General features: G+C 32.9%; 1 protein-coding gene across 7 annotated transcripts in view; it reads right to left on the bottom strand.

Moving 5' to 3' along the window:
* The window catches only part of Eip74EF (Ecdysone-induced protein E74), a 163,984-nt gene that overhangs the window by 35,448 nt on the left and 110,957 nt on the right, over positions 1–17,579 (bottom strand). Inside the window, exon 1 of one of the 7 annotated variants that reach the window (XM_089712003.1) lies at positions 12,076–12,563. The exons of the other annotated variants lie outside the window; for them this stretch is intronic. Coding sequence (XP_089568129.1) covers positions 12,076–12,451 — 376 coding nt within the window. The 5' untranslated portion in view covers positions 12,452–12,563. Of the gene's footprint in view, positions 1–12,075; positions 12,564–17,579 lie in introns of those variants that run through there. 7 annotated transcript variants of the gene reach the window in all.

Here is a 17,579-nt window from a genome sequence, read left to right as displayed (position 1 = left end):
GTTGCATATAGAGTACAGGCTTAACGTATTAGTACTATTCGATTGTGCATACAATGTTTCTGTATCTTTTATTCCGCTGGTAAATTAAATAATCTTGTAGAAGTAACAATAAATAGGTAGATACGTTGTTTTATATTTTTTTACCGCCAGGGAAATACGTAGCTAAACAATTTTTTGTGTGACTGTTTCCTTGTTGTCTTTAATTATTGTTCATCCTCATATTTTGCAATCAATGAAACATTAGTCATTCTAAAAGTTCTATTTTGTAGGTAGCGGCTTGTTTTTCAACCTTGATGCAATAGTGTACGTGCAGCCTCGGTTAGGCGCTAATGCTAGCCATGGTCGAACCTTCATGTATTTACGCCTATTTTTTACTGTCCAATTTAACCGGCCAGTCAGTTTGTCTGCGTCGTAAAAAATGGGTCACGACGGTGTTACGCGCCAAAACAACTGTCAAGATGACATAAAGTCCAAAAGATTTTCAAAATTATGAAAGACAGTTAAAATAGTTACATGCGTTTGAAATTGGAACGTCTGATAATTTTACGAAACATTATCATAGATGTTTTCGACAAGTGTTTAATTGTACACAACCAAATCTTTGTTTATCAATTGTATTGCATTAGCTTGATAAGCTACCAAGAGATACGCTATCACGATTACGCACTATACTCGTAGGAAACGAGAAATAAGGACAAGGATATAGTCGCCTTAGATATTATATTTGTTTGTTGTTAAATTCTATACACGTGTAATCGTTGCAACACACGTTAACGATTCCAATCCGTGCCCTAATTAACGATTATCTTTATTTACTTATTTACAATAATTCGGAAGTAATCTTAGCGTAACGTGTTACGTTGTAAAAATTGTTACGAGTGTTACGTTAAAAACAAAAAAAACCGGAAAATCGTAAACGTCAGTGAGATCGTATTGGCGCGCTGTCACGCCGCCATGTTGCACTTTGAAAGTGAGATTTCGCGCGAACGGTGCATCGGTCCCCTTGACCCGGTTTCCCCTCCCCTCGCGAGCACAGAGCAACCATCCCACGTCGTGTGGAAATTTTCAGTATTCTATAACAAATAGTTGCGATATCTATTTTTAGTGTAACCTACTTTGTTGCTATGCCTGTTATCCCCCAATTAATCACTTTGTCGAATAACGAAAAAACGTTATACTGTTATACATAATCTTTGATTGTGTGCTGTATTTTGTAACAGGAAAATATTGATGACACTTGTACAAACATTTGATTTCTTAGAAATTTATAGAAGACGTTTAGACTAACAAACTGAATAACTGGGAACTTCATTCACAAGAGAAATAGGTACGTATAGAACGTATAGATTTCCTCTTTGTAGATTTGAAACTAAATTTGCAAACACGGCTTTAACGGCTTTTTCAAGGGATTAATTTTTTAAAATATGGCAACCCACGTAAATGAAACCTCAGTTTAACGTATCGTTTCTTGTTAGTGTTACCTAATTGAGGTCACGGAGGACAAGCGAGACACAAAACGGAATGTAAAAGCGGAAGTTAGTCAACGAGTAGGCGGTCTCGAACAAAACGCCTCTGTCGAAAATCGGTTTTTATGTAACTTATCGGTTAATAAATTTGCACAATTTACGAAAACATTAAAAAAAATAATCAGTTGTATGAGGTACAATGAAAACATGTTTTTGTAGAGATGTTCTTATTATTTTTGTAGATATTTATTAAAGATAACCTCTTTAATTCTGAGCATCATATCAAAGAATTTTCCCAGAATCTTCATATTATAATATATTTAAAGCACATTTCTTCTACGAAATGTAATGTCAAAAACATTTTTAGCCTAACAGAGGGTTGACATTATCGGTAGAAAAATCGATTTTTAAGGACACAGCTATACTAGACTTCTATCGTTAATAGAGAACAATTTTAATACATTCCTACAAGGTTATAGGTACTCTTATTTAGGCAGACCTGTTTATTACATAAAAAATAAGTTGTTTGCAGCGTTTACAAAACATATGACCTCATTTGCGGTAATGACTATTAAAATGGTTGTGGTGAATGAATATTATTTTAAGCTTTTTGTGTTTTCCTCTCTGCGCGCGTCAATTATTGCGTAACGTAACGATAAGCTTACGTAGAACAATGCAACTTCGTTGTATTGATAACGTTATTTAATATTTTTAATCTGTCGTTAGTGATGTCAAATGTGACATAAGTTTTGGCGGGATTTTTTTATTTGTCGTGCTACTGGCAACTTTTATAAAATGTATTTGATACTTATGTTAAAATTGTTTGCTAATTTATGTTCCTAAAATTATTAAATGAGCTTTTGCTATTTTTTAATTTTTAATAAACATATTTTGATTGTGTTGCGTTCTATGTATGTAAACTATTTTTTTCCTTTTTTTCTTCTCCTAGATTTTACTCTTAAAGATTGTAATTATGTTTTGAATTACACAGATTCATCCTAATGATAAGATGCAGTCATCTCAACAGCAATGCGACAACACAGGAAGTATTGACAATGTTTGTTTGTTTGTTTTGCTGCGCGTGCGCAGGCACGCCGGTATTCGTATCCGGTAAATATGTGTATGTTTAGAAATATTTCTTTTTACTATATTTGCGACTTTGGAGACTGTGTGCAGTTTATAGTATAGACTATTGAAGTATAGAGCAGATTCAATTTTGAAACATGTTGCCAACATAAAAAAGTGTGTATTTTAAGATTTTAGGTAATCACGCCACTCTAGTAAGTTTTTAAAGATTTAGTTGTAAAATCTTTGTGTTAATTATGTACAAAATGATCCATCACATGTGTAGGCTGCGTGGATTGTACCGGATATTGCGTTATGTACCGGAAATCACTGGCCAAGTTTCTTTACCCAATGCTTATAATCTTATGTGTGTAAGATTTATAAAGATCTTCTTAAATTATTAGAATTAATATTTAACTTAAACTATATTATTCTCTGTAAAATAATGTGTATAATAAGTTGTGTAAAGCTTCTTTAAGATTTATAATGTAATAATAATTTGCTAAATTAATAGCTAAATTGCTAATTATAAAAGTCAAACCATTTACAATAGGCTGTCTATTGTGTTCTCTATATGACACGGACAGTCACGTCATATCCGCACTTCCGGTAACACTAATTTGAATTAAGAATGAATAAAATCAAACACAATTAATTGATGATAACGTTTGAAATAAAATTATTAATAGCGATTTCTCTAATTTATATATTTAACTACAAATAATATGTATTCAGTATATTTCAGGACTAGAAACTTGTATTAATTTGTCTTTTATTTTTGAATAAATGATACTTATATCTACGTACTTATTAAAATAACATATTTCCAGCAATTTCAATTAAATGTACAAAGAGCTTTTAGCGCTAACTTCTAAAATGTCTCATAATCTAAACTCTAGATACAGACTCAGAGAATTACTCATTAATTGATAAATTATATTTGGGTGATCAAAAATTGTAGTTAAAATTCATTTTTTCTATGAAATGATTGATATAACTGTTGCGTTATTATTTCACTGTAACAGTTTATTAATGTGTATATTCACTGTATTGATTACATTCAAAGAGTAATAAGAATGCCATTATTTCTATGGCACACTGTTGAAAACAAGTCAGCAGTTAGCTGTATAAAATTCACTATTCATACATAAATGAACGTATTTTGTTTCTGTCTTCCTTATAAAAGTCCTAAGACCTAACGTATCTTTCGCAAGTAAAAGTTTTTTATCAATAAATAATGGCGGACGTTCAAGGTTATTTTTTCTGTCCCAAAAGCAGGGCTTAACATTATTTTGAGCTCATTCTATATTCTGCGTCTGCTGGGGTCAGACGTAGGTCGCTCCGTGCCGACCTTTGAGACTTAAGGAATCCCGCTTTATTTATTATTAATATAATGTTAGACGTAACTTTTGATTTAATATTTTTGTGGATGAGTAGTTGTCAATATAGTTGTCACTGTTTCCTGTCCGAACATGCTTAGCTATCGCATACTATAAATTGCCGCGTTCCTTTGACTCGTGGCGCAATCGTACGGATCGTGCCTAGGGGCTCGGACGTTGTTTATACGACGTTCGACCCAACTACCTTCACTTTGCTAATAGTCGTTGACTAGCTGCGTTTTGTTATCAACTACCTACATCAATTAGGTAGCTGTGTAGAATCGCAGTACATTCTAATTACATTCAAATTAATATTAAACTGGCTTCGCATCTTTTTTTCTTATATCAGAAGTGGGATAGAATTCAAGCCCATACTTTTTAAATGTGTTTTAGTTTACGTAGTTTTGTAACGGCATACTGGCGTTTGTGGTTTTTCGTGCGTTGTGTAAAATAAAAGTTTGTTACGTGGATTATTGCAACGGGAATGTAGTTCATCGAAGGAGTTGTGTGTAGTGATCCAAATCGCTAGTCGAACCCTGGCGTTGAGGTATTGTCTAGTCGCTGACGTATCGTAGTGATGTATTTCACTAGTCGAACGAGCGTAGATATACCAAGATACGCGAAGGGAGTGTAGGCACTGTCATGTGGATGTGGTTATTGTTCTGTCAGGTCAGTCTGGCCGAGGCAGGATGGTTGTGTAATCCCAAGATGAACTACCGTAGTGTTTTAATACGAGAAAAGGCGTACGAGGACGTACGATTGTCAGTATGGCCGTGTTAGACGTAACTTTTGATTTAATATTTTTGTGGATGAGTAGTTGTCAATATAGTTGTCACTGTTTCCTGTCCGAACATGCTTAGCTATCGCATACTATAAATTGCCGCGTTCCTTTGACTCGTGGCGCAATCGTACGGATCGTGCCTAGGGGCTCGGACGTTGTTTATACGACGTTCGACCCAACTACCTTCACTTTGCTAATAGTCGTTGACTAGCTGCGATTTGTTAATCAATTAGGTAGCTGTGTAGAATCACAGTACATTTTTGTTGCATTCAAACTAATATTTAAACCGGCCTCCCTTTTTATTTCTTACAATAAATTACGTTTGAAAGGCCGATCTAGGCTAGATAACGTATACTTCCAACAAAAGCCCCATTTCAAGACACAATTATTTACCGGAATTCATCGATCACCAAGACTTCTAAGTAGCCAAAAAGTTTCTCAATTTATCCCCAAAATTTCATGTTGATTTCGTCGTCTCCATTGTGAAGTATGATGTGTGCACTGAATAAATGATAGAGCTACCTTAAGTACCACATTTCTACCAATTTATATAGAGATGAGGCGTTTATTATTAAAAGGATACCTAACCATTCAATTACAGTATCTTAGAATTATAACTAAACCTATTATGAATATTATTATTAGGAATATTTTAACTATAAATAAACATATCCTAAAAATTTCCGATTCAAGTAAGACTTGTATCAAAATTTCTCTAACAAACCATTGAAACTTAATTATCAACTATTCCAGGAATTACCTAAAAATTTAACAAACCAAGTCAACTTAAACGCCGTTAAAATTTGCACAAAAGACAATACGCCAATAACAAAGTGTGACAATATAAAAACAATTGTAAACAATGTGTTTGCGAATCGCTAAAACATCTGCAAAGCTCCGTTGTCGCAAAAAATGTTAACAGTTACCCATATTTTATGGGCAGGTAGGTTTTTTCGAATTGGGTTAACTTTTTTAAGGTGCGAGGGTGCACGGAAGCGGTTTACCGTAAGGTTTTTTTGTTCGTATCGTATTCAAGAGTTTTTGAGCTAAGTGTAATTCGATGCATTTCAAGTGTACCGGAATTTGGAGTACATTTAAATGTGAAATAACTGTTTGCAGCCGATGATGGTGTTTGCACGAGGAAAGTTGGTTGAGTGACTAAGTCCTCCCGCTATATCGCGGGAATATCCCTCGCGGAATCGAAATGGGTTACTGGTTTGATAAATATAGCTTGATTTGGTTTACGGAAACGAGTGTTTGTAATACTGAACATGAGTTTTTATATAAAAACTTTGTTTTGCCATATGATTTTTTCCCCAGACTTGTACAAAGGCAGAAAATGCCATTCTTTTTCGCATCAAGGCAGAAAAAATCTTAACCTAAGTCGTTTAACAGTTCCAAAGTCTTCGATTTCGTCCACATCCGTCGTATTGGGACATTGTAGTTTTGTAACAGATGAAGCAAGTTATCTAATTAGTATGATTGTACGAGTGACGGTATGTGTTGCGACACACGAACCTTCGCACGGCGCACAAGGCTGATTCGCGAAGTTTTGGCTGATACAGAGGTCGTAAGTTTTGAATCTAAATCACAACTATTTTAATCAATTGGAAGTATTTATGGTATAGGTATAGGTATAGGTACCTTCTTTTTTATAACCGGTATGGAAAGTCTCTGTTAACGAGACAAGAACTTCGATAGGTATGTAGTACCTACTTTTTTTAAAGTAACTTGATGGATCAGAAACTAAGTACATAGTATCCTAAGTAGGATCCTAAGTAGTGAAAAGTTTATTCAAGTTAAATAAGAGCAAAGTCAGGACAAGAAGCTAGTGTTAGTTAAACGTATAATATTATTAAAAGAAAAGGATTATTTTGTAGTTGACAATACACGTGGATTAAAGTTGGTCTTATTTCTTGTAAATATTATACAACTTGGAAATGTTATGTAAAATAATATAAATTCGTTGTATTTCATATTTTGCGTGTATTATTTCAGGAATTAGGGTCCAAAACTGTGTATTCCTTATGTTATTGAACCCTGGAGCTTGGAAATAAATCTTGTGTTTTTTCAGTTAAATGAAAATTTGTGTACATTTTCTGGAATTATTAATATCATAGGTACTGATAGTCTTATTGTGTGTTTGTATCCATCATTAACTTGTACTTAGACGTGACTTAGCTCAAGTACGTACTTATAAGTTAGCACCGAAGTGTCGAATAGTTAATACCCGTACTATCAAGTTTCTAATCACTGAGATCTTACAAATAAACAATAGTTTTTTTTTTGTTTTTCCTATTGTTGTTTGAGGAAGCAGTAAAACGCGTAGATTACCAATTGATGTTTATACGTTCAGACTAAAAACGGATGCCCTTACGTCATTTGTCAAAAATCCAACTCGCCATCTCTTTCGCACGTGCTTAAAGTACAGCTGTGCGAGTGAGACAGCGAGCTCCAGGAAACTATTCAAAAAAAGGACAACCCTTCCGCACCCTAATCGTAAAATGAAACCAGAATAGCCTAACTTTATAATGAGGTAGATAAAAATGAGCTTTATTAAAATCGAATAAAGTTTATTTCAGTTTGATACAGGCATTAGTATAATTTAAGGTTTTGTCGCGTTTCTCTGAACAGGTAATAGCTTGTTTTTGATCGGATTAACTAATGATGTCGCCTGGTTTTGTCCCAATTTTAAATGTGTTAAGTGCTTAGTTTTTTACTTCGATAATTGGTTTTATCTTGATGTTGACACGTTATCATTTATAATATTTTTTGTCAACACTCTACAATTTAAGAGTTATTTAGAGTTAATAGAATTAGAAATCTATTTTTGTTCATAAATCGATAATTGATCAAAAAATAAAGACAAATATTACTCCCTATTTTTTTTGGCTTTTTTTGCAACATAACAAAAACCTTACCAACGGTATATCAAAACGGATATTATTTAATAACAAAGAAACGTTTTGACCACAGATTAAAAATGTCCAAACAAACAGACAAGTGTGAATCATCTCGGACCGTGGTTTTGCTTATTCTATAATTTATTCAAATATTTCTTAGAACATCGACCCAACATCCTCTGTTATATTTAGCTAAAAGCAATAATAATATGATTTTGTCATAATTAATGTTAAATAAATATCTTTTGTTTCGATTTAATTTTTCAGCCGTCTTGATTTTTTTTTAATAATATGACAGGTGTCAACTTTATATTTTTTAATCATCGATAGATACAAAAAAGTTGTAAGTAATTCCGAAATTAATTTTTTTATACATATAATTGATAGTTTATATGCGATTTCACTAATCGACAGGATCTATCACTGAAAAGAAAACTTTTTGGTTTTTTCTTTGTTATCATAATTTCTCGAACCCGCTGTCTTTGATGCATATATACTACTGCACAGATATTAAAATGCAGTATCAAATCACACGGCTTTGTTTACACATCCGTTTGTTCATCACGTTTCCGAATATTAAACACAATAGCTTAACAAAAACTTTGAACGGATATCGTTTACGGGATTTAATAAATATACGCTTTTTGTTTTAATAGTTACGCCGTGTATGGAAATAGGTTTTTAATTCGGTAAACATCTTTTTATTTTAAACGCTAGAATATTTATTAAAAATGTTTGCTTTATAAGAACTTTTTCCGCAGCTCTACCAGAGCAAAAATTAGCCTACTTCATATTATGTTAAGCATAACATCTTTTAAAAGCGCTATATTATAGACTAGCTGCGCTCCGCGGTTTCACCCGCGTGGCTCCGCTCCTGTTGGTCTTACCGTGATGATATAATATAGCCTATAGCCTTCCTCGATGAATCTAATTTTCTAACACCGAAAAAATTTTTCAAATCGGACCAGTAGTTCCTGAGATTAGCGCGTTTAAACAAACAAACTCTTCAGCTTTATAATATTAGTATAGATATAATACGAAATTAACTATGGCTACTTTTGTCATGAAAACTAATCTTAAAAGTAGTATAAATCAGTACTGGCGAGAAGCGTGCATATTTATCGATATCTTTGACCTCATAGTTTTTAAAACGTAGCAAAATATTTGCTGACTCAGCTTCTGGGTAGCGGGTTCGATGCCCGGTGCACTTCCGAGTACAGTACGGGCTGATTGATATTAAATGTTTTGTTTCGTATTGTGTTACTGTCATTTTTGCTTATTCGACAGCCACCATATTGGAATATGGAGTCTGCAATAATTATCTGTGATATTTAATTTTGTTGAATGTTTGCGAATGATTATTATTAATTTATAAGGTAATTAAATATCGTATTTTTGGTCAACGCAAAAATATGTCAAAGATTTGGTTCGGTTTGTGGTATGCTAAAAATATGTAGATTACAGTTTTTTTTTAAACTTTGCGATCAAAACCGGGAGCAATATAGCCTATTGACAATTGACTTTTGATAAAAATGACTATGTTCAAATTTCTCCAAGAAATAGTTCACACGGAACATGGGATGCGCCTGCGCAGGTGAGAGCTCTCTACTTTACCTGACTGCGGAAGTGAAAGGGTCAGGTGATATTGATTTCAGATTGTTTTATGAATATCTTACTACATATTATAGATGGATTATGGTTTATAAACTATCTGTGTAACAAATTTCATCGAAATCTGTTGAGTCGTTTTCGGTATATTGAAGTACAAACGTAAAGATACTGTAAACTACTATATATGAGCTCACTATAAATGAGTAGGATATGAACACTGGGAAATCCCTGTTTTATGGTAAAATACTACAGCAAAAGTTACCTACTTGTCTTACAGCTTACTAGTGTTATTCACTGTTTTATTCTTGTATAATTTCATTCCTGTATGACATGCCAATTTTATTTTTAAAATTTGCTCCTTACTTTTGCCCCTGGTCGCCTGGAAGAAACAACTATAAGTCGATAAGATCTCCTCAATCTTGTTCTATTATTGTTATCTTAAAGTTAATTTACATTTTATTTTGATAAAAGTATTATTAAATAAATTCGTGAAATAGGAGCAAAGGCTCGCTGGCCAGTCACTATGTTTTCCGTAAAATGTCATCGACCCCAATATGTTACACATACACGCTTAGTCGGCGGATATGGCAACATTATTGCAAGCCAATTATATATGTATTGCATTCAATATCATAATATTATATAGCTTGCCCCCGAGTTTGTCTGTAAAAATCCGAAAAAATTCAAACAATACCATAAAATTACAAAAGTAAACTAGACGTTTGAAAGGATTAAAAACAAGTGATCCTGTATATATGAAACTAGCTGTCCGCCCGCGGCTTCGCCCGCTTTGTCTAAAACATGATAAATTATATACTAAAACCTTCCTTTTGAATCACTCTATCTATTAAAAAAACCGCATCAAAATCCGTTGCGTAGTTTTAAAGATTTAAGTATACATAGGGACATAGGGACAGAGACAGCGACTTTGTTTTATACTATGTAGTGATAAGTATAGGAAGAACTTATAGTCTGGAATACAAAGGCATCTTTTAGCACAGTTGATTTGTGAGTGAAACCACGGGCTCTACCTAGTATTTTAATGCTTCTAAAATCTTAAGTAAGTATTGATTTTATTACCATTAAATGATATAAGATAAGAACAAACAATAATTATAATTAAGACATATGAGTAAAATACATATCAATTAATACTTAACTTAAAATAACTTTTGCATAATTAGAATTAAGTGCTTGTGTGACATGTAATTGCATCAATACCGATATATTCGTTTACATAACATTAAATGAATTAAAGCTTTACTAACATATTCGTTTATCATTCCCAAATATGTACTTACATAATAAGTAATAATATAAAATACCGATTAAAGGTAATAATTGCATTTTTGATTGTGCAATTTGATAAGCGATTAATGAGTTGTAAAATATCTTCATTTACAAAAAAGTATTGAAAAAGTCGAAAAAATATATTGTTTCCACTTCTTTTAGTTATATTTTAATTGGTTAGTTACTAAGTTCTAGTTAAAGATTATAGATGACTTGTATATAAAAATAAGGGACTGCCTTAGCTGTAGCTATCTCTACCAGAAAAGCGAGTTATTTGTACTCGTAGCTTTCAAATGTTTTAATGAATTTTATCAAATTTGATTTTTAGAAGCTCTAAGTTCGTTAATATAAATTTTAACAAGCAATTTCTTATTCAAACATACTTATAAATTTCTAAGAAAATAATGAATAATGAGCTTTAAATTAATATTTTAATTTCAATGCTTCTTTAAAATTTAATAAACATTACTAATAACTACTTGTCATACATAAATAAAAGAGTAACAATTTAATGATAATTTATACCTACGTTTAAAACAATCAATCAATAATGTAAATTTATGTATTGATAAAGGGAAAATTATTGCAAATTGATAAGGTTTGTGTTTTCATCAAAATCATAAGGAAGTTGTAAAGATAGCGTACGAATTTTATATATTATGTATTTAGGTGGTTGTGTATCGTGATTAAATAATGCATACTTATATTTGTATTGAAATTATTGTTTGTACGTTAGTGGGGAATAAAGTGCTGACCCGATTTTTATTGTTTTATTTCTTTGTCTTAGGAGTGTTATAATAATATTATTATTAACTAGTTTTAGGTAACGTTTCCTCTCCGTAGTCTTATTTTCTATGACGCGAACACGGTCGCATGTTTTGCCCAGTTTCATGTAAAAACATAAATTTATCGTCATATTTTTTACCAAACTCCCTTAATATTTAGCATAAAATACCGGATTTCTGAATATCATTAAACCTAACCAAATCGTTTTTGTTTATAACAAAACACATAAATGAAACAGGAATATGTTTTTTTCAAGACTCTACATTTCTAGTTTATTATTAATGAATACATTAATAAATATAATATCTTAAGGTGTTTGTACAGAATACTATTAAAAACTACAAATACTACACAAAGGAATGTAAGTACATATTTATAAATAGCAACAGATCCTAGAATTGTAAGTCAACAATGAGTTCTCGTAGCATCCGTAGCCTTGTAGAGCTTTCAGTAACTTACTTTCTATGAAATGGGAAATACCTTGAATTCTTACGCCTATAACTTACAAACAAAATTATATTTTACTTCTAAATATTATGTGTATAGTTTACATTAATTTATAAAAAAAATTAGCAATATATTTTAATTTACAATATAGAAAAAAAAAGTAGTTTTAATTTATTTATATACATTGTGCGATTTAATAACAGCAATCATAATTTCCATGCACTTATCCAGACCGCGTCATTTCCTCTATAAAACGTATATTATATAAATAACTTATCGCTACATTCTTCCGAAAAAATATCTCGTTCCGATGCGTAAACAAAATAATGAGCGCATTGTCAACTTACTGTATCTCTTCATGAGCGATTTCTTGTACGCCTTGCCGGACATTGGGTCGTCCCCGGGGCTGAGGCGGCCGGCGGAGTCGTCGGACTCCGTGCCGGAATCCCTGCCGGCGGCCAAGTACTCCCTGGACTGGCGCAGGATCGCCTGGGCGCGCACATAGTCTGCCGGGTCGGCGAACGAGTGCCGGGCGAAATCGCGAACTGTTATTTCTTTACGCGTGTGAACTGTCAAGTCTAAGGGTCCATCATCAGCGTCCGGGTAAGCCTTGCGGGCGGCCAGGGTCCGGGGCTCCGGTTCACTCATGGCCCTCCGGTCGGGCGGTGGCGACTTTCGCGTCTCAGGTCCGGCGCTCGCCGGCCGGCCTTCCACAGCCATCATAGTTAATTATTCACACGAACACCATCACAGTTATGTCATAGAGCGTAATGTCTCGCGCCGCGTCCGCTCGCAACTGCGTCGCGTTGCCTACTGATGTCCCAGTTTCCACGCTGAGTTCCACTGACTTGGTGAGGCCGTTCGGCCCGCGTCGGCGGCGCTCGGACACTTTCGTTTTCGACGGCGCCTCTGTGTGCGGGAACACATAGATGTTCGCTTGTGTGAAGCTTTTCCACTTTCGTTTGAGCTTTCCTCTTTTTCCTCGTCAGACGGGTTTTCACTGCTTCTCTATTAATTAAGTCTGCAGACTTGTTAGTTTCAGTACTTGCGTATTTTTAATTATACGCCTTTGATATTATTGGTGACCCACTTAATATCTGACTCAGTTTGTGTCCAATTGTGCCGGATGCATAATTCACATCACGAGAATGTATTCGTATTAAATTTTAGAATTCATCTTCAATTATATTAATTCTGATATAGAATTAAAGAGAACTCAAACTCTACCATACCAACTCTACCATGATAAAACGCTGTTTTGAGTCATTGCTGTGACTCAGTAACACAATTATTGATATTAAATAATACATAAATAAATTATAATATCCTTAAATTAGCATTATTATTATTTACAACCAATATATTCTATACCATTCTAAAATATTCCGAACCTTTTTCGTATTTAATTGAATCGCCTCTATTATAGGTATCTACATTCTATCAATTCTATCCATGTATGTACATCAGAACTATACTTAAGGAAGGAAAAAAAATATATAGAGCAACAATAGCACAGATAAATAAAATGATTATATAATTAAAGGGGCCTCATCGTCACTGATCATTATTTTGCGTAACTTCTGTGTAAACAATGTTTTTTTTTATCTAACGCTCGGGGCATTGACCGACTTTACAAATAGTGTTGCGCGTGCGACGACCACGTGACACACAAACTTTGCCAGCGTAAGCTGAGCCCTGGCCCCTCGCACACTACAGCGATTTACTACGCGAGTAAGGAAACTGGTAGTTATCTAGGGGTCAAGTTATACTGGCCGTGGCAGTAGAACCAATGTCATTCGTATTTGTATCGTGATAATTTTGGTGCTCCTAATCTTATGGGTTTTAGTTTTTATTTATTTTTAATACCTTGTATGTTTGTTCCTGATTTTAGAATGGATGTCAATTATTGCGCATTTGTTTTTGATGTGTTAATTATGTTTATAATTTAATGTACGTCTCTATATTAATTTTTATTTGTACATTTATTTACCGTACTACCCGTTCTCAGACAAAATAGTTTATGGCTGGAATTTTTACATTTATTTCAGGCCATAGACAATTAATTGTAACGACCTATAGATTAAATAACTTACAGACTAACATAATAAAATAGTTTAAATAGTTTAAAACTAAATCTAAATAATGAACAGACGGATAAATTTTATACTTTAGGTAATGTATCCATACTAATATTATAAAGCTGAAGAGTTTGTTTGTTTGATTGAACGCGATAATGTCAGCAACTTCTGGTCCAATTTGAAAAATTCTTTCGGTGTTAGATAGCCCATTTATCGAGGAAGGCTATAGGCTATATATATCATCACGCTAAGACCAATAGGAGCGGAGCAATGCGAGTGAAACCGCGGGGCACAGCTAGTATTATAATATAGCGTGAATTACATGTTTATTTATTTACTGATATCTTCTTACCTACTTAACGTATAAATTGAAATGGAAATTTTAAATCACTCTCAATCGTTTATTACTCTGAGATATTTCCTTGTTGTCAGTCCAATAGGAATCTAAGATGATTACGGTTTAATTGATAACGCTTATCAAAAGGTTAACGGTCGGGCATCGAACTGGCTACCTTTGACACTGACTTATATAATCTGAGTATCATTTTTATCATAGGAAGAAAAATTGTGGATTTTGCCTCAAATAAATATTTGTAAATTTTAAGTATATTTCAAAATTCAAAATACTCGTGTTGCAAACAAAAATCCAATTTGATTATTTTTGTCGTCTTACTTGTTTTGATTCATATTCGCAGAAATATCTGTATAATATTTGTCATCTGTATAATTTAAATATAAACACACAAATAAATGATTAAACTAGCATCGAAAAATAGTCACAAATTAAAATCCTACCCATTTAAAGTAAATTTCTACCTATTTAAAGAAACCGTATCAATACAGTAGTATCTAAAACCCGCAAAACAAATTAAATTCTCAAACAATGAACGCATCTTAAAATAGAATAAAAATCGATCTATCTCCTTCATCAATCTTGCTTAGCTTTGGCGCCAAGTGAGAGCGAGAGAGACAGCGAGAGAAAGAGATAGCTGCGCGTTCGGATATTCGCATTCTATTTGGAATTGCTAGAATAAAAAAGAATGCTGTTTCTAATAAAACGAAATACCAATTCGGATATGGAATTGAAAATAATTATGATAATTTTTTATGCCTTTCCGAGAAGATAAGCAAAACTGTCGTATGATATAAGTTAGCCTGTGAATATTATTTTTATGAACATTATTTTATAGGAATAGTAGTGTGCTCTTTATTCAATATTATGAAATAAATTTTAATATTGTGTGTAGGGGAAATGGGGAAATCTTATAAGACATTTTTTTTAATACAAGAAAATTCCAATAAAATTTAGAGCAGTTAGAGATTACAATTAAGTAAGATATTTAATTAATATTAATTACAGAATTACCTAATTAACGAACAATAAATAATATAAAACAATCATTTTCTATCACATAACTATTACGCATCACGCTCCAGTGCAAATAGCAGTATATTTTCCACAATAAGTTGGAAACAATAAAAAATATCGAGTGATAATTGCAAGATCATTTCCGAACTGATACGAGCAAGTGCAGTCGTTGTACGGTTTCAAGGATACGCTGCGCACGCGCACACATGCGAATTTTCAGGGCTGTCATTTGGTTGGAATGAGTTTTATTATTTGTTTTGTTTTATGTTATTGAAAGCTAAGGACTTGTTTAGACAGAAGCTAATTGTACTCGCTTCTAGCAACTTCAATACTTATAGATATTATGTTATTTTTTTTAAGTATTTTATGGAATAAATTCAAGTTTATATGAGACGGGAAGATTAAATAATTTGGTATTTGTATCATAACTAGCGGTCCGCCCCGGCTTCGCCCGTGGTACCTACATATTTAAACTATCCTATCTCTCAAGTTGGATCGAACTGCACATGGCGTGCGAGTTTTATTATAATTGGTTAAGTGGTTTAGGAGTCCATTGAGTACAAACATTGTGACACGAGATTTATATATATTAAGATAGTAATATTCATATAATATGGTAATTACAAAGATGTACATGACAAAAACACAAAAATGATAATACTTATAATTGTTTTATTTCTATGCGCTGCGTGGAGACGGTGAAGACGTGTGGCGTTATGGGAGACATCCAAGCTTAATTATCTTGTAATTTTAGTTCCTTTTATAAAAATAAATAACAAACTTAAATATGTGGCAACCCTTCGCACACATAGCAACGCACACACATGCAGTAATTGGCTACGATTAGTACGGTAAAGTTTTTTTTTACAAAAACACATTAAACCTTGTTGGATTAGGTTAGGCTTAACGCTTTAAGTTTATAAATAATTGAAGAGCAATTATTGTAATTTATTTGTATTAAATTATGGAAATAGATTATTATAAATGGCGTATTGTTGTAGGTCAGGACTGCTAAATTGGATGAATGTAGCGAATACCAATTGTTTCCTAGCTTATCAGTTTCGTCTGAACTAGTATTTTAATTATTAATATTCGTATCAATGTAATAAGTTTCTCACTATATTATGTTATAATGTATTTTATAGTATTCATTAAAAAAAAATTGTTTATTAGACCTAAGTCCCATTAATCTTCCCAAACGTATGTACATTGTCTTCAATAAAACACACTTTATTTGTTTATTAGTACTCGAAAAGATGAATCCATTCAGATACTGTTTCCACTTAGAAATGTGGAAATTTCTACAAGGCGGATGAAATAACTGTTATCGAAAAATAAATAGAATTGTAAGTAAATACATGAAGTGGTTACTTACCTTGGGTTGAGTGGTGGGTCATTGGTTACTGATATCCTTGTTAGAGCGGTCTAGGGTTCCGTGTGGGATGAAAATTGTTTTTCGTTAGTAAGTATTGAATTTATAAGGAAAATTTGTAATTTTGTGGGTATAGTTGTCTTTTAAGAAAATCGTGATGAATTTGGTTCGAAAGCCTGTTTTGTATGACATTTATTAAATATCTCATCTCAAAAATTAACAAAGATCACGGGACAAACGATTTCGTTCAAAGTAAAAAGTAATAACCTTTTCTTTATTCTCCCAAGCTTAATATAATTTTCTACCACCGTCTCTACGTACCAATACTGTGCCAATTATACGACCATCCTCAATATTATTTATTGGTAATTATCACAATAGTAACTACCCGTATAAGATGCAGCACGCAACGAATACCGGCAAACGGCAATCTGACTTAATTTTCACTTAGAAAAATATCGATAGTGAAAACTGTAAACAAACGTACCGTCAGCAGACAAAGTGAAAGTTTACTATTTTTCTGTATTCGCAAAATATTGGGGATGGTAAATCAAATATCTTATTAACTGCTGATAATTATGTAGGTCAGGATTACTGGTTCTATTTTCTCTTAAATTCTTGTTTATCTGAATTACCTATTTGTTTAAGAATGTTTTAACTTCGTTCGCAATTATTTATATTTTGCCAAAAAAATCGAAAAATTTATCAAAAGACAACTTCTTTTAATAAAAAGTTTTAAATCGTCGATATAGCTTGAGAAAGTAAGTGAGGATTTTATCACGAAGATATTAGACCCTAGAACATTCTTATTTTACGATAAAATATGCAACTCTGATGTGCATTTATCACCAATCAGTGGTGGTGATATCACCTTCCAATTAATACTATGATCGGATCTATGTCGTGGTTCATTTAGATGAGCAAGCATCACGTTTTCCATCTGTGTGTAATATTATTGAAATTATCATCATCATCAATTATATTGAATTTACAGTTGGATTCATAGGCTAGTTCTAAACGATATCCACAAAA

Source organism: Colias philodice, chromosome 3, assembly GCF_061535455.1.
Source record: "Colias philodice isolate Cphi_HAF_F1 chromosome 3, ilColPhil1 Martin Lab GWU primary, whole genome shotgun sequence".
NCBI lineage: Eukaryota > Metazoa > Arthropoda > Insecta > Lepidoptera > Pieridae > Colias > Colias philodice.
Note: the sequence above shows the minus strand (reverse complement) of the source record. Positions and strands in the feature narration are given on the sequence as shown.